Here is an 18,548-nt window from a genome sequence, read left to right as displayed (position 1 = left end):
CTTTCCTCCTTCCACAGGCTCTCGGCCTTCTTGCATGTTTTCGGTCTTCTTGTTGGCTCTTTGTCACGTGGGAGGCCACAATGGGAAAGCGGCAGTGCTCAAAGCTGTCTGTATCTTCCCACTGCCTAGCCTGTCGACTAATTCCTAGCTGACCCTGTAGTCTTCTGGCACGTGGTGCTGTGTGCTGAGCCTGTGTCTCAGTCTTATCGAAAGGAATGGCATGGAATACTGTTGATATATTTTGAAATTTTCCTTTCAACAGTTTAGCCCCCAACTATAAATACAGAAGTAGCTTTCCCTGGCTAGGGAGAGCAGGAGAACCAGCACATTGTGCCACTGGCCTCATTTGGAAGCCGAGGATCAGCTCAGCCCTGAATACCAGCTTTCTCCAAGGCTGGTTTTGTAATTTAATGTATGTTCAGCCCTTCCTTCCAAAGACAGGAGCTGAAGGTTTTGAATCATAGGCTGCAGTAAATCTTGACTGTGCACTGGCTTGGTGGCTTCCTGAAAGTCATGCCAGCCTTAGTGGGGTCTCGAGCAGAGAGGGAAAGCTGTCTTTGCCACATACCACCCAGCCTAGATGCTGAGGCTCCGTGGCCACATATTCTACCCTTTATGCTGATGCGAGTGACTCCTCTTCTCCAGTGGTTGCTGAAATTTTCCTGCTGCGGCTGCTGCTATTTCCCCCCTCCCTTCCCTGGAGCACCACTTCCCCACACGACTCATTCTCCTGGCTGAGGAGTTTCCACAAGAAGGGAAGGAATTCTTTCTAACTGATGGGAATAACCAGCAGGTGCTAACCATATCTGCATTCTCTTAGCATACCACAGGTGGCGTCTTCATTGTCCCTTTCTAGTGGGATTTTGAGCCATGCCAAAGTTCATTTTGCTACCTGTTTAGAATTCTGATATTTAAAAACAAATCAAAACAAAACTGGAGCTCCCATGAAGGAGGTGTACTGGTGTGTGTGATCTAACAATGGGGCTTGCAGAATTTGTGCACAGTTTTCAGTCTGGGGTGGCAGATCCCTGATGGGCTGAGGAGGGCTCCGTTGCTAGCTTGTCCAACTCTACCATGGCTTGATAGTGCACAGGATTTAGAATCCCATAGCTCTGGGTTCAAATGCCAGTGTGGCCTCTAGCTTGGACAGGTTTGGACCTTTGTGGGTCTCAGTTGTTGCATACATATGGTTGTTGTGAAGACATGAAACTCATCATAGTGTTGGACGTAACAGATGCCTGTCCATTGGAGCCCTGCTTCCATGCTAGCTCTAGTTGTCTCTCGTGAGAATGCTGCCTGAGAACTTTGTCTTCTGGGTTCATTGCCCACTTAAATTTTTTTAAAAAATTTTATTCATTTTTTTCTGACCACAGTATTTCAGACACTGTTTCCTTGTGTCCCCAAGCTCCCCCTGCTTTCCCACCCTGGCACCAAGCCCATATTTCTCCTGATGACCCATCTACCTGCTCATGCAGGTGGATCGACATATAGGGCATGAGTAGCCAAAGGTTTGGATGGGTTTAGTTTTGTGTGGTCTTGAGCCCTACCTTCCAGAGTTTCTGTTGCAAGTAAAAGCCAGGGTATCAGGATGTGTGTTAGGGATGATTCTACCCCAGAGTGGGGGCCATGGGCACCTAACTGGTCCTGCTGTTTATAACTTACAGTAGGTGTGAGAATGCTCACAGGTCCATCACAGGGATGTGGGGAAGTGGAGGATTCCCACCAAAAGATGGGGGGGTGGGGAGGGGGCTGGACCGGGGCCTGGTGAGCATGTCAGCAGGAGATCTAAGGGAATCTGGGGCTTACCTTCTTTTTTCTCTGGAGACAAAGAGAAAGGTGGCGTCTGTGAAGCTGTGGACTGGTATCGAAATCTGATCACTTCTCTGTAATCCTGAAGAAAGAAGTGGCCTCATGGGTCTCCCTAACCCTCACTGAGAATTTCAGATGGGGGGGACATCTAAGGTGGTTACAGAGAGTCCCCTGGTTCCCACTGTAGCACAGGAGCCTGTGGCTGGAACTTCTCAGTGTGTTCTGGGGGCACAGGGCAAGCCTTCCAGACCTGGGGGAAAATGCTAGTGTCAGAATTTAAAGTTGGGCTTTGTTTTTAGGGTTGGGAAAAGACTCTGCAGACTCTGAGGTAGTTTAATCTCAGGCATATGGAGTTTTGGATTGTGCACTGGCTTTTCTCATTTTAACATAAAATACGAATATATAATATGTTCCACTTTAAGTATACAATTCAGTAACATTAGTTAATTTACATTTACAATGTTGTGCAACCATCGCCACCATCCACTGCAAAAACTTTTTCATCATCCTAAACAGAAACTTTATACCTGTCTCCAGCCCCGGTAAGCTGTAATCTACTTTCTGTTTCGATGAATTTGCTTATCTCCTCCTCATTTTGCGTTTAGAAAAAACATAGGTGCTTCATAGTGGGCTGACTGCCTTCGCTGGATCTGTGAAGACCCCGGACTTAAATTAGTTTTGGAATTTGATCCTTCTTAGACACTACAGAAGATATCAAAACTATCTTGTTCCTACTGGAAATAAGGAGGGGCTCAGGAATTGTGTTTAAAAATGGACTAGAAGATGATGTACCCAAATGTGAACAGTGGTTGGCAGGGAACTTGCACATTTTATGCTAGTCTGGACTGGACTCTTCTCGGTACTAATATATTTATGCCTTACTAGTTCCCAAAAGACCAAAGGTGGGATGCCAAGAGATTGCTTTATAAAAATCTTACGATTAAACAGGATGGTCCCATCCATCTGCCCCATGGGATCTAAGCCCCCTCTCAATTGGCAGTGGAGTGGGCATCACCATCCCAGAATCCTCAGAACTGGGGAATGAATGATGGGTCAGAGTAGACTTACTGGTGTTGTACTATAGTCGTATTGTGATTCTAGCAAAGGAAGAACTTTTATTATGGATGTGGAGGCAGTAGCCACTGGAGATTCTGAGGACAGGGAGAAAGAAAAAGAGGAGTACTGTGGGGGCATTTTTGGAACTTGGGAATTGTCCTGAATGACATTGCAATGACAGATACAGGCCATTATATATCTTGTTATAATTTACAAAATTGTGTGGGAGAGAGTGTAAACTACAATGTAAACTATAATCCACTCTTAGTGGCTGTATTAGTCAGCTTAAGGGGAGCTGATGCAAAATGCCAGAAAATGCTAGAGTTGGTTTTTATATATAAAGTGTATTTATTTGGGGTAGAAGCCTACAGTTATCAGGCCATAAAGCATAAGTTACTTCCCTCACCAAAGTCTATGGCCACATGCTGGAGCAAGATGTCTGCTGTTGTCTGCCAGGGTTCAGGCTTCCTGGGTTCCTCTCTTCTCAGGCCTCATTTCTCTCCAGGCTCAGCTCCTCTGTTTTCTCCACAAGGTCAGCTGTAGACTATGAGACTCTCTAAGCTTTGCTTCTCTCCACAAGGCCAGCTTTAGACTATCAGGTGACTTTCTCTCTCTCTCTCCCAGGGGCTTGATTCTCTCCAGGCTTAGCTGCTCTGCTCCTGTGTGCTTACTTCCCAGGCTCCAGCTCAAAACACACCACTCTGTCCTTTGCCATGTCTTTTATCTGTGAGTCCCTGCTCACCAAGAGGCAGGGACTCAACACCCTACTGATGTGGCCCAGTCAAAGCCCTAATCATAATTTAATCAAAAAAAGTGAAACCTCAGACAAACCAGTTTACAAATATAATCCAATATCTATTTTTGGAATTCATAAACTATATCAAACTGCTACAGTGGCAATGCTCCAAAATGTGTTCATCAGTTATAACTAATGAAGGTTGCTGTTAATGTGGGCAAATGTGGGAGGGGTAGGGAGCAGGGCATATGGGAATTCCCTTTATTTTTTATGTAACATTTATGTAATCTAAGTATCTTTTTAAAAAAGCACCTCATGATTATCTTTAAAAGGTGCTATTTTAGGCCCTGACCCACAGGTGGCCTTGTGCCGTGTCTGGTGCCTAGGGAAAGAAGCAGTTAGAAAGGAGTAGCGTTGGTATGGATGTGAGCAAGTGGTCATGTGGAAGTGAGAAGGAGCAGAAACTTCTCCCTCCTCTCCTGGCAGTCTCTGAAATTAGTGTCTTTTTGTCCCTTTGAAAATAAAGCATTCTTTCAGGGCACCAGTAATTTCCTATTTGTGAAGTTCAGTGGCCTCTTCTCAATCTTTGCACCATTTCTGTTTTCTCAACTTTTGTTCCGCCTCATGGCTCACTTAGAAAATGGAAACATTTGTATGTCACACTTGGATAAACAGACGAGGCTGCTTGAAACTGGAGGGGACCAGCGCGGGGTCTCTGGCTCCCCAGAGGGCAGGAGGTGGGGGGATCAGTAGCGCTGCTGTGCACACACCACAGTTGGGAAGCTCTGCCCCGCAGGCTCACTCAGCTGCATTTGGCCAAGGAGGCCACCGTCTTGAAATAGTTCTGTCACTGGTCCCCACGCAGTCATGACTCCTCCAACCTTGAATAGTTATTATGTCCTATTGACATTATGGAGCAGTTCAAGAAGAAAACGTAGGTAGAGATTTGTATTCTAAGGCCCAGAATTGCCTGGTGCATGGAACGAGCTCAGTAACACCCTTTTAAATAAATGTTGAATGGATTCAGGCTATTCTCCCCCTCCCCCCCACTGCCTCCTCCAACACATGAAAGTCCACAATCCCATCTCACATCACACTTCTCCCCTCACGCCAACAACCCATGTCCTGTCATGGAAATTCTCTTTAGAGATGGGGGAAACCAAGGGGAACAATGCAGTTTTGTCCTCTAAATAGAAGTGTTTGTCTTTCGAGGTCTATTCAGATCATCTTGTCTTCTTAGTTTCTTCTGATAAACTACACCCAACCATTAGCATCAGATACTGCCATCTCAGCATCCTTCAAACACAAGATAGCCCAAGTCTAACAATACCTCAGTCACAAAAATTAAAACATCAAGATAAGCAGGAATGCTGGATGTTACAGGTCAGTGAATTGATTGTTCCCAAGACACCCTTCAAAAAAGAAACAAAAGTGAAGAGAATGTCAGTTTAGCTCTGCTGCCAGCAGACCTCTTCTCCATAAAGCCGGCAACTTCACAAGGTGGTCCCTGCCCGCGGCTCACCGCAGTTCCATTTGCTCTCTTTTTGTTAAGCCCAGCTCTCCCCTTCTAACCCTTTCTATCCCCGGGCCTCTGACTGTGCTCTCCCGGTTCACTTCCTACTTCTGTGCTTCTTACTTAGTGACCTTGGCTGACTCCTGTATTAGCCTCTTAAATGTAGGCCTTTCCATGAGGCCCACCCTCAGCCCACCCCTCCTCGGCCCCTTCTTATGGAGGGGTCGCACCCTTCCAATGGCTACACTACTGCCTTTATCTGGCTCATGCCCTGGTCAGTGTCAGTGGTCCTGCCCTGTATCCTGAACCCAGATCAGAAGCTCCAGGCTGTCTTCTTTTTTAAAATTTTTTTAAATTTAAATTTAAATTTTTTAAAAATTTTATTATTTATTTATTTCTCTCCCCTTCCCCCCCACCCCAGTTGTCTGTTCTCTGTGTCTATTTGCTGCGTCGTCTTTGTCCACTTCTGTTGTCAGCGGCACGGTTATCTGTGTTTCTTTTTGTTGCATCATCTTGCTGTGTCAGCTCTCTGTGTGTGCGGTGCCATTCCTGGGCAGGCTGCACTTTTTTTTGCACTGGGCGGCTCTCCTTCTGACTCCCTATTTCTCAGGTCCCACACACAGCTGGTTGCCAAATCGCCTCTACTAGGTCGGTCTAACCCACCCCCTCCCTTGTGGTGTTACCACCCCGCCCATGGGGCCCAGGGCAGTCTCGAGAAAATAGAGTTTAGAATTGACTCATCTCAGATGTGTGGCGAAATCTCCGAGTGGGGTAGCGTGGGCGAAGGGTGCCATGAAGTTTGAAAGAACAAAATTAATCGTACCATTTTTATATTTAGAAAATGAAAAAAAAACCCCACATTTCTTATAATTTAGGGAGTAAAGCTCAATAAAATATTCTTGACTTGAGGGGCTATGCAAATGATAGATTCTGTCTTTTGTACAACAGTGACTTATGATATTGATCCCCATACAAAGTGACATTTGCTAAGTGCTAACTCTATACCAGGCACCAAGTGCTTTCTGTATACTATTTCATGTAATGAAATGACCTTTTAAGGTGGATAGTATTGTTATTTTGTAGAAAAAGGAGCTGAGGCCCAATGTCAGAAATCTAGTAAGTGGTAGCCATGGGGTTGAAACTCTGAAAGTCTACCTCTAGGGCAGTCTGCTCCAGCTAGAGGAAGCGTGTTTCTTATATTTTCCAAGAGGGGGCATGTGTCCAATGGGCTTCAGAAAACATGGCCTTCAGGAAGAGTCCAGGCTCTTCGACCCTGCTCGCGCCGGGCCCTCACCATCCGCCTTTGTGTCCCCCGTAGCCTCAGGAGCTAGTCCCCGGGTGGCCATTTGCCCACCTCTGCCACTTGCATGTACTGCGGCTCTGGACCGCCCCCTCCCCACCGGCACATGTTCCACTTCTTTCATCTTTAAAGAGTCACCTCAGTGCTCTTTCCTCTAGGAAGCCTGATCCTTTCCCCAAGTTGGACTCATTCTCCAGTTCCTGCTCCTGTGCATGTCTTAGGGCCTCAGGGCAAAGCGAAAGCCCACGAAACATCTTGCCTTATTACCTGGATATGCTGGTTTTTCTTCACAACTAGACCAGAAGCATCTTGAGACAAGATCTGCCTTTTGAGGCCTGAACACTTTTATTCCTCAGTACCATGCATGTTGTGAAAATCCTAAATTAAATATTGCCCAGATTGAAATCTCAAGCAATCAAAAAACCCAGAGCTGTGGTTTTGATTCTCAATTTTTGCGGGTCGTCCAGTCCTGAGTTCCCCACCCCTGGAAGAGAGGCCAGGAATCTTGCCTGGATAATGAGGGAATCCTTTGAATCAGAGACACCAGCTTCCCTCATCTCACTGTGCCTGGATGAGGTTCTCTTGTCAGAGCTTTGCTTTTTTTCCTCCTGGTAGCAGTAGTTTTGTTAAACAAATAGAAAGTTGCACCTGGAACTTTCATCCAGGTGCTAACAGGAGCAGTGGCCAAGAAGGGAGTGAGGGAACCGGATTGTGTCAGTGAGGAGCAGAGGCAGATCCAGAGGCTGCTGCTCTCTGGGTGTTCCCTGTGACTGAGTCACTGGGAGGTGGGGGGGAAGGGAGGGCAGAAGCTGGGGAGGATGTGGCAGGGGCGGGGAGCTAGGGCACTCTTGTTTTTGTTTGCCCCGAGGTGGTGATAGTAGTAGTAGGTAAATCAGCAAGGGAAGGCAAAAGTGATTTCAGTCATGCCATCAGGAGAAAAAGTCAGAATTTTTTTCTTGCGGAAGCATAAGTGCTTTGCAGTTGTCCAGGGTGCCTGCAGAGTTCCATCTTTCTCTCCCAGTTACACACACAGAGCACCCATGTATACTCTCTGCCCCCTCCAGGTGCCGGCGGACGTTGAGAAATGCCAGGACCGAATGGAATGCTTCAATGCTGACCTCAAGGCCGACATGGAGAGGTGGCAGAACAACAAGAGGCAGGACTTCCGCCAGCTGCTCGTGGGGATGGCCGACAAGAACATCCACTATTACGAGAAGGTAACAGTGAGTGAGCAGCAAGCCGGCCGGCCTCCCCCTGAGGACGCATCTGCAATGCCAGAGCCCTGCCTGAGGGACGCCTGGAAGCCAAAGGCCAGAGCCTTGGTCCTTCCTTCTATCTCTTCAGTCTCAGCTCCCTCCCCCTTGTCCAGCTGTGCCAGGGGCAGGGCTGAGTTTGGAAGCACAGGCCTCAGCCTGTGGGTCCTCACGAGGGGTTCCCTCATGCATGATGCCAACTGAGCGGCGGTTCTGTCTTCCACACTCATTAGTCCTGGGGCTAGCTGCTCCCAGAGGCACGCATTCCTTTGGCACAGGGAAGCCGCCGCTTAATGGGGGCTTTGGGGTTGCTTTCAGCTATCCTGGGCTCTATGTCCCTGGGCTCCTAACTTCCATTGTGCCATGGTCTCTGGTAGTTGACTGGTGGAGCCTATAGGCCCCCATCAGAATGCTGTTTTTAAATATCTAAAATAAAGGTATGTAGGATTGCAAAGGAAAGCAGTTGCATTAAAAACTGTTTTATTCATGGATCCCTGTGATCTGTGGAGATGGGTGTCATGTAAAATCATCAGTTTGGGAATTGTGGGCTCTGTCACCTACTGACCGGTATTGGGCAAGTTGTTGAACCTCTCTGGGGCCCATTTCCCCTTTCTTTGAAATGTGTGTGTTCTGTGTGTAATAATAATAATAGCAGCACTTTGTAGAATTGTAAGGACTGGTGATAATGAACGGAAAATACCTAACAGCGTTTGGGACATTGTAAAAGTCAATGAATAATGGGTCCTTTCCTCCCACCATTCTCCCCTTTGGAAGATCCAGGAGTGGCAGAAACAAACAAACCTTAGGACGGTAAAGAGGAGTACGTTTTCCAACCCCTCTGAGCTAGGTGGCTGGCCCATTCCAATCACCATTGACACCACCCACACCTCTTCCTTGTCACCATTCCTACTGCGCATCCACAAGGGCCTCTTCAAGGGCTGGCGGCCTGGTCTCTCTTCTGCTTTATTATTATTATTGTTATTATTATTACTACTAATTTTCAGGAGGTACTGGGAAGTGACCCTGGGACCTCATATATGCAAAGCAGGCACTCATCCACTAAGCTATACCTGCACCCGCTTTCCTGCTCTTTGAAGGGAATTTCTTCCTGTGCATACATTTCCACTCACTGGATATTAGGGTTTCAGATGAACACGAATGCACTGAAACCTTGTACAGACCCTGCTGTCTCTCGCAGCGATGGGGCAATGCATTCAAAACAAACATCTGGTACCTGCCCTGCTGGCCTTACTTATTATGGACAATCCATGTAGGCGTCTTTAGACAAAGGTGACCCAGCAGGCTCGGCGATGAGAGTGTAGATCAGAATTAAGAAGCTGATCTCAAAATCTGAAACTCGGTGCTGATACCATGTGTGTGTTGTTGTTTCAGTGCCTCATGGCGTGGGAGTCGATTATTCCATTGCTTCAGGAGAAACAAGAGGCCAAATAAGTTCCTTCCTGGGACACAGACTCTTCTACCAACACAGGGCATGGCACCCCGTCTCGAATCGTTCCTGCAGTGCCAGAGAGGGATGGTGCTGGGAAAACCACCACAGAAACATCTCTCCTTCATGTGTTTCTTTCCTGTCCCCCTTCCTTCATCCACGGTTGTTTTCTATTACTATTTATTCCTTGGTGGAGTCTGTGTGGTCATCTATAATCATCTCTCAGCAAAAGAAGCATACCTCTGTGTTGTGAAGGGAACACTAAGAAGATGTGGAACTGTGGGGAATGACAGCCCTCAGCCGCATTCTGACATCTTGTTCCAGTTTCCTCTTTGAGGACAGCTAAGTTGCCTGTTGTAGGAGAGAATCCAGGGCCTGTTTCGCAAAGATGGGAGAGAGGCATGAATGGAAGGCAGCTGCTTCCCCCTGTGGATACACGAGATGGCTCTGGAATTGTCCTCTGTGGGCCCTGACTTGCCCCAGCCTGGACGGAGGTGTTTGCCCCTCCGTGGAGAATCCTGACTGAACGGCGGCCTGCAGCTGGGAGTGCAGCCTGGGGCCAGCTCGTGATGAGCGACACCTGTCTGTTGTCTTCTGGTTCACTTAGGACCACTTAAATCTGCCCCATGTCTCCATGCAGCCACCCTTGAGCAAGCCAGCCAGCGTCCTTAGCCTGATGCGACGCGTCGGGAAGCTAAGGGGAACGCTCTCTGAACTTTTTTCTGACGCTGGAATGCACAGTAGATCGGAAACTGTGTTTGTGTAAAATGAAAAAAAAGGTGCATTTTTCTCTGTCACTTCCTTAAATGTTTTGCTTGTTAAATGTCATCAGAGAAGGGATCAGACGTGCGGGAATATCTGTTCTCTTCACATCAGTCGTTCCCCTGGTGAGTGCTGCGGCTTAGCAAGCCCCACCTCCAGTGTCTGCTTCATGTGATTTGCCTTTCCTCACCATAAAGACCTTTGAAGGTTTGGGCATCCTTTTGGTGAGAGGCTGGGATGTCTTAAGATTTGTAAGCTAAATGTGAATGTTCCACATGAAGTGCTTTAACCCTTATTGTTCCCTGGTGAGGAAGAAAAGTCAGTCTCTGGATGGGCCTCTAAGGTGACAAGTGTGACAGCAAACTCTTTGCCTCTAGTTAGGCTAAAAATCTCCAGGTCTCCTCAATTTACAGCCGGATTTCCTGGGGACTTCTGGCTGCATGTAAAGCTTTCATTTCAAACAATTACAAGGTTTGTTTGTCAAAATCAACACAAAACAAATAGACAAAAATAATCTATCTTCCAACTATTTTTTTTTCACTCCTGAAATGAAGCTAGGTATGTCATGTTTGTATTGTTTCATTTAAGAAAGAATATTTCATCCCCATGAAATGATAAATCTGAGCCTCAAATAAGCAGTAGTTTCTTTTTTGGGGGGTTGTTTTTTCAGTGAAACAGCTGTGCTAAGGCACTGCTTTGTACACAAGTTAACGTGTAAATTCCAGCCGGCATGCAGCTTGTTGAAGACACCACTTCTCCCTGCAGTTGACCTTGTGTCAGCCACTGTTGAGGACGTCAGGTGGATGGCACCAAACTGTCTGGTTCTACTTCATCATGTTTGAAAAAGTCATAATTTGAAGGATAACTTTTCTGTCTCCGGTTACTTGCCTATACTGTTAGGCCCCATCTGTGCCACCCTAAAACCCTTTGATGTGAATTTTCATTTTCGTACAATTAGAAATGGTTCAGAGCAGTAGAAGGGGGAGAACAATCCACCCACCCCGAGAGGGGGTTCATTTCGTTCTGCCTCGGAGCCCAGCGAGGTGTGGGTGTGGGTGCCTGGGTCGCACCTGACGGGTAGCCCGGTAGAATCAGTGTCTAGTCCACTGGTATTTGGCAGAGGACACCAGGCTGACCCAGCAGCAGGTGCCCATCTTTGGGAATGCATAAGTCTTGCCCTGTGGAGTGTGTGCTTTACCAATTGCCCAGTATAATGAATGGGTGGAAAGAGCTGTGGCAAGAGTTATAGCAAAACTAGAATTTGCCAGTTGCAGAAGCCCAGGAACATTCCTACGTAATGACTTGTTGGGAAAGAAGGCAGCTTCCTTACTGGGAGGAGATGTGGGGAAGGAGATGGGTGCCCGGTCCTGCCCCCTCCGTATTTGCCGCAGGGCAGAAGAGTGACTCTGAAGGAATCCCAGCACCTGGGATTCTCTCTCTCCCTGTTTGGGTCCCTGTGTGATGTTCCTGGGCTGCAGCACACCAGAAAGGGCCGAAACAGGCAAACTTCCTGTCCTCCAGGCATGCCGTTGACAGCAGAGCTGGACAAACTAGGGTGCTCTAGTGACTTCTTTGGAGAAAAGGTCTTTCCAGAGAAGGGACACTGGCCCCACTGATGAAGTGAGGAGGCTCTCCTGGAAGGAACGGGATGGTCGACAGGACGGAACCACCATACTCCCACCGGAGCATTTGCCTCTTTAGCATGGTCAGCACAAAGAAGATTCCCAGCCAAAGGCCACATCACCCCATCCTTCTTGGCTCCACTAAGTCATGGCCCTGACGTCACTGACTCTTCTCTCGTATTTATTTTCCAGGAGATTTTTGCTCAAGGCCGCACCTTACCTCAGGCAGACGGCTCCGACAGGTTTTGAGGCTTGAGTGCATCACGTTGCAAGGGTTTGGAAAGGGGAAGTTGTCTGTGGTGACTGCCTGCCTCCCACTTGGGGAAGGCAAAGGTTTCGTTCGCCCAGGTTAAAAATCCAGGTTAAGCAAACTCTAGTGGTGCAAATGATGTCTAAGAGAGCAGTTGGGATCTGTAGCCAGAAGGACACAGCTCTTCCTTAAGGCAATGGATCTGTAAGAAGATTCTAGGCTACTCTGGCCAAGGCAAGGAGCCATTGCTCCTAAATAAGGAAGGAACATACTATACAGCCAGGTTTGGGGTTCGGTTTTATCCTTTAATAAGGCACTAATAATGCTTCCTGGTGATCTTAGAGAGGTGTGGCTATGGAAGTATTTGGCTTGCTCTTTTACCATGCTCCCTACTGACTGCACTGGACACCTCTCTTTAGCTGAGGGCCATGGTGAATGTAAGACAAGTCTGCTTTCATACCAAATTGCACCCCACCCAGAGTGTTCTACATGTCAAATTGAATGTGTGCCAGTGTTTTCTCAGATGCCACTCCACAAGAGATGAAATAAATGCACACCTGCTGCTCCTTCCTTGTGAGGCTGTTTTTTGTGATGGAACAGCAGGAAGCTCTGCTTTAGAGGAGGCTCTGAAGGCCAAGGATCTGTCTTGGGAAAGGACTCACCCAAGTAACACCCAGAGCTTGTGGGACTGGGCCCCACTCCTGATAGCCCTGAAATCCCCAGCACCTGGCTCCCTTCTCCATTCTGCCACCCTTCAGTGGATTGCAGAATTGAGCACTCTATCCTGAACTAGGGAGAGGAAGGTCAAGGGTACCTCTAAGGTTTTGTGTTGGCCCTATCTCTTTGGGGCTGGGGAGGAGGTAGGCCCAGCTAGATGGCATTGCTGGCATCCCTAAAAGGTGCCTCCTCTTGGAAGATGGGCTGCCTTTGGTCAGGGCGGAGCACACCAATCCCAAACCCTGTCTTCCCAGACACCTACTTTAAGGGCCTGGGGAAACTGGGCAATCTAATTACATAGCTGGGGTAAAACTGCCTTGGCCATTCTTAATTACAAAATTTTTTGGGAATTTGAGTTTGCATTCTCACTTCCAACAGTCCTCAAGATGGCAAGAGATTGGACATGCCCTCTTCACTCTACTCAGATGGCCCATGGCATTTACTGGTAAATTTGAAGGAAATGTCATTCCCTGGCAAACTTATGATTGAGCTGGGTTGTTAGAGTTGTTTTCCTCTTCCTCACAGTTTTGTAATTCAGTGAATAAAGGAATCTGACTTTTCATCAACCCATCCCATAGGCTGTCACCTTTTTGTTTTAAGGATGTCTGGTTTCTGAATGGCTGCACAGATCCGAGCTTGTGCAGGGGCCATCTGCATTAGAACAATGGGGGAGGGGCTTTGTTACAGGGTATTTGTTCTTTCTTAATCATATGTGTTTGAAATGCATTCTGGGTATGCCTGTCTAACCCTTTCTGTGTGGCAGAAAAAATATGTAATCCCAGGTAGTTTTTACTACAATAGATAGCCTGTAAATAAATGCTTTGAAACAAAGAACTTTAACAAATCAATAAGATATGTGTCTTGGATATAAACGTTCTGTGTATTTAGTACTTGAAAACCAACAAATCCAGAATTTTTTAAATGCCACAGACTGTTAAAAGCCTAACTCAAGTTTTTGAGAATTTGTCAACACCTACTAATATGCCTTATCCGTCAACTAGTATTTTTTAAATTCTGGGTAGAAAGAGTTTTAGAAATATAATCAGTTGTTCAGCTTAAATACTAAAGATATAACATAGCTAGTCCTCAGCCCTCTTAAAGAAACATGCAAAAAAGTGAGGTTTGTAACTAGGACTGCCTTTTGGGGGGAGAAAGCTAAGCATTGCTGTTGCCAAATGATATTTTTGATAATGTGAGGAAACACAGGGACCACAAAACCTTTTTTGTTTTCAAGCATGAAAGATTAATTTAGTGCCTTTTGGCACACTTGATTGTCGAGGCTAGGGTATCAGCACTGACAAATCATACAGATACAAAGAAAGCTATAGATTATGATAGTATGAAAGGTTTACCCCAGTTCTGCAGAACAGCTTTTTAAGATACTGTGGAGGGCTTCGGAGCAGCATATTCCAGATCGAAATTCTCCACAGGATGAAATAAATGCCAAAAACATAGAACATTTTACGTTGGCTCACATAATTCTGTCCATTTCAGCAGAGCTTTTACTACTAAATCAGTGATGCGCTGAGTTGTGTACACACCTCTCCCAACACCACCACCCGCTCCTCAGGTGATTCTGGGCTCTGTGTAAGCTGAGTCAGAGCAGCTAACACCTGTCAACGCCCCCGCCTGACAGGCTTGCCTACAGCCTCAGATCAACCCTTCAGGTGCCAAAGGATACAGAGGAGCCGGGAGGAGAGAAGACTCGCTTTTCTTTAGTAGGGACATGAGGAGAGAAAAAAGCAGACTGCATATAAAATTATGAGCCAAGATGGTAAAGCAATGCCTGTGTTCCTGTCAGCTGGGCTCTTGTCAAATACCAAACCAGCATCTCAACACTCCGTTCACTTGGACACACCAGAGGTAGTGGTCTTGTCCGGTGGACACTCTGCCCATCATACTTCTGGGTGCCTCTTCCCTCAGTCTCTGTGAGTTGGGAATGCATTGAGAGATGAGGTACATCTGATAGATTCCTGTGAAGTAAACTGCCAGCACACTTTCTAACTTGTCTTTTAACTGCCCGGGAAGAGAGGAAAAAAATCTTTTGCTTAGGTCATGTCCAAATTTTGGACTGTTTCTTATTTTTAAAGATCATTCTTTACATTTAAAAATTTAAAAACATTGAGGTATTAATGAAGTATTCTGTGTAAATGTGTGGTTTTCTATTCATGCTGCCATTAAGCCAAAATAAAAACTGTGAAAAAAAAAAAGTGCTTGAGAGTGTGTCGATGAGAAAGTGGTTTATTTACAGATTGAAGTCTTTGTTTCATGAAGCTACCAAACGTTAAAAAAGAATGTCACCTTTTTTTCTTTGTTATGGAACCCAGAGACTGTTTTTAAAAAAAAAAAAGTTGTTTTCTGTTGAATTTTTGATGCTGGCATGAGGTTTTGTCCACCTTTTTTCAAATATCTGTGTATAAAAAAATTCTGTTGTTTACAATGGGATTAGTATATACTTTGAGGTTAAAAAAAAGGATTTGTATTGCTTGATAAACTATTAGCTTGTAAATTTTAAAAAGTTAATTTACCTCAATTAACTTAAAGTAATGGACCAATAAACCTATAAAAGATGCTTTCTTTACCCTGAGCCACGTTCTCATTTGTACCTCTTTGTAAGACAAGGAGATATGTGTGCCCTTCTGCTGTTTTCTGACTTTATCTAAAGGGCAATAAGTTTGTAAGAACCAGGATGTACAAAGCAATAGGAAAAAATACGTGTGAGCTCTTTTGATTCTTCCTCACTTTTTAATAGACCTGTATTAGTCTCCTTGGGCTACTGTGCCAAAGCACCACAAACTAGGTGACTTAAGACAACAAATGCGCGGTCTCAGTTCTGGTGACTCCAAGTCCTAAATCAGCTGTCCGCGGGGCCGCACTCCCTCGGAAGCTTGTAGGGGGCTGTCCTCCTGTCTGTTCCTGGTCTCTAGTGGTTTCTCAGGCAATCCTTGGCATTTCTTGGCTTGCAGCTGCAACACTTCCGTCTCTGCCTCTGACTTCCCATGGCCTACTTCCCTCTCCAAATTTCCCTCTTCTTATGAGGACACCTGACTCCAGTATGATCTCATTTTTCTTAATTCCATCTGCAACGACCCTATTTCCAAATAGGTCACATTCTGAGGTACTGGGAGTTAGGATCTTCAGCACATGTTTTTGGAGGACACAATGCACCCTGAAACAAGACCCTTCTCAATTTACCCTCTCCTAATGCAAGTTGAAACCAACTTGGGGAGACGAAGGAACTCCCAAGTATCTGCACGTAATCCTTGTGACTAGCAGGTGTGCACAAACAGCCCCGGCATTGCATGATTTCTTCCTGCTCCATCCCATGGCAAAGCACAGCATCATATTCTGAGTCAGGGCCAGTCATTCCCTGATTGGTTTGATTTTGGTTTTGGCTGCCATCACGTTTTGAGGAAAAGAAGAAATGTCTGTGGTTCATTCGGGAGTCCGTGTGTGTTGTGAAGTAGGTGCCTGAGCGCTAGGTTAAGCCATAGCTGATGATGGTAATGCGCTGGACATAGGTCTAAACTGGTGCTGAACTTGGCTTACTGATAGTACAATAAGTCCACGCTCTCACCAAATGAGGCAAAGAGGTGAAAGATGAACCTGTCTGGGATTAAACCTCAGCTTCTCCACTTGCTAGCTATCTGGCTGTAGACAGCTCACACCTCTCTGAACTTCAGGCTCGTGACCTTTGAGATGAAGACACACCTACCCCATAGGGTTGCCAGGAGGACTAGCAATAATCTGTAGAAAGCACCTAGGTGTCTGGTGGGCCCTCGACAGATGATAGCCCTTATTTAAATATGGGCATCTTGCATATTAAGGAGATTGCCACAGGATTCCTCCTGTGAGGTTTTTTTAAAAGGAGGGATAAATCTTTTTTTTCTTCTGTTTTTCAAGATGCCGAGTGAGGTAGTATGCTGGAGGATTGTGACTAAACTGAAATCCTGGGGAGTAGATAGGAAGAGATTGCAAAAGTTGTGGTAAAAAGGGATGCAGGGCTGGAGATGGAGATGATCAACTGCATTCAAAGATTTCTGTGGTGCGGAAGGGGTCAAAGGTGACTTGGAGAGTTCTAGCCTGGGAGCTGGGAGGTGAGGCCATGAACAGAAATACATCAGGAGAGAAAAGCCAAAGGCAGCGTTGACTTAGGTGGTGGGGTGGGTGATGAGTTTGGTTTGGATTTGTGTTTCAGGAAACTCAGGTAGAATTGTTGACAAGACTGTTAGAAAGAACGTGCTGGGGGCAAATGAAAGTACTTGGGAAGAGAACCAAGGACAGGGCCTTGGGGACCCCCAGGGTTAAGGATTCAGGGAAAGGAGGAGAAGGACTCAGGAAAAGTTCGGAAGAAAAACATCAGGCCCCTAAGTTAGAGCGGTGGTGTTCAAACTTGACAGCTTGATAAAGCAGATGGTTGTCCCCCCACTGCAGAGCTCAATTTGGTTGGGGCCTGAGAATTTGCATTTCTAGCAAGTTCCCAGGTGATGCTGATGCTGCTGGCCCAGGGATCACAGGCTGAGAACATCTTTAAGAAGGAATGACAACCAGAGGAGTATGGAAAGGTTTGAAACTGCTGCCCTGGTGACTGGCAGGTTGAAATGGAGACAATTCTGGGACTTCAAGAGCCCAGCTCAGGTTAAACACCACAAATTTGTAGCAGGGTCAATGTGGGCAAATAAGGAAATGTCTGTAGATGTTAAGAGCGAACTCCTCAGGAGCTGAAGTGGAGAAAACCAGTGATTGAATTCACTGAGGTTGGGGATGGCGTGGAAGGCAAGAGACACGAGGATATTGGTGAGAGTGTGTCTGGGAGAGGTATGTGTGGCCTTGATCTCATCTTTCCCATCCCTCCTGCTCTGCTTGTGTTACCTGTCTCAGTGAGGGCTCTGTATTCCCAGTTGTCTGAACCCCAAATCATTCTTGCCTCTATCTCACTCCTACAGTTGACTAACTCCTGTTGACCTCTAGCTCCTAGATATTTCTCCATGCCCGTCTACCTCTCTCTGTCCTCTTAGCCACTACCCAATGCCAAGCCACCACCGTATTTACTTGGGTTATGGCAAGGGTCTCAGCTCTTTTACCTTCTGAAAGTCTTACTCCTTCCTCCACCAAGCTATTCTCAGAGCTGCTGGAGTGCCGCTCTACAAAGCAAAGCCAAGCATTCAGTGTTCCCCCATAAAAACTTCCAACAACTATCCCCATTGCTTGAAAGAGAAACTTGTTTTTTACTTTGGAAAGGCTCTATTTTATGCTGTCCCTCCTTACCATAAGCTCCTGTGTCTACTCCATGCTGTCTTCTTTGATATCTCTCCTTCCCTCTTTTTGCTCCCTCCACATTGAATCCCTACATCCTAGGATATTTTCACCCTTAGGCCTTCCAGTATGTCCTTCTTTCTGCTTGGAACGTCCCCCAGCATCTGGCCTGGAAAATCCTATTAACTCACAGATCATACTTCCTCTGGGAAGCCCTTCCTGCTTTCCCAAATCTGGGTTATATGCTCCTTATCTTAGCGTTTATTACAGGTGTTCTGGGTTGAATCATGCCCCTTCCCCAAAAGATATATTAACGTCCTAACCCCTGGGACCTGGGGACATGACCATATTTGGAAATAGGATCACTGCCAATGGAGTCAGTTAAGTTAAAATGAGGAGTACGGAGGGCGCATAAATCCAATATGATTGGGAGCCTTATAAGAAGGTGAGAGATTCACAAGACTTGCATGCTACTTTATTGGAATTGTAGTTGGTGCTGGGTTTAAGATATATGTAGGGGATTTGAATCTCTGGACTGATAATATGACACCCAGGCCCAGAGCCTCAACAGACTTCAGCTCCTACACTTTGATTTATTGGACTTACTCCACTCAGCTAACATAGAGTTGAAGAAGGTCAACCACCACAACATGGAGCCTAGAGTGTCTACAACTGGAAGCGGGAGGAGTGCATCCAGTACCCATATGGAATCTAAGCCCTCACTTGACATAGATGTGCAATGGACACAACCAATCCAATGTCCACAGAGAAAATGTGGAATGGGTGTGGGAACGGTAGCCATGGTGGCTGCTGGGTGTGGGGAACGG

The 18,548-nt window shown here is 46.3% G+C and overlaps 1 protein-coding gene across 2 annotated transcripts in view; it reads left to right on the top strand.

Moving 5' to 3' along the window:
- SNX30 (sorting nexin family member 30) overlaps nucleotides 1–15,046 on the top strand; it is a 389,251-nt gene extending 374,205 nt beyond the window's left edge. For both annotated transcript variants that reach the window (XM_058302531.2, XM_058302535.2), the window contains 2 exons: nucleotides 7,479–7,631; nucleotides 9,060–15,046. In XM_058302531.2, the coding sequence (XP_058158514.1) occupies nucleotides 7,479–7,631; nucleotides 9,060–9,119 (213 nt within the window). In that variant the 3' untranslated portion in view covers nucleotides 9,120–15,046. The remainder of the gene's footprint in view (nucleotides 1–7,478; nucleotides 7,632–9,059) is intronic.
- Nucleotides 15,047–18,548: the final 3,502 nt, after the last annotated feature.

Source organism: Dasypus novemcinctus, chromosome 8, assembly GCF_030445035.2.
Source record: "Dasypus novemcinctus isolate mDasNov1 chromosome 8, mDasNov1.1.hap2, whole genome shotgun sequence".
Classification (NCBI taxonomy): Eukaryota; Metazoa; Chordata; class Mammalia; order Cingulata; family Dasypodidae; genus Dasypus; species Dasypus novemcinctus.
This window is presented reverse-complemented; position numbering and strand designations above follow the sequence as displayed.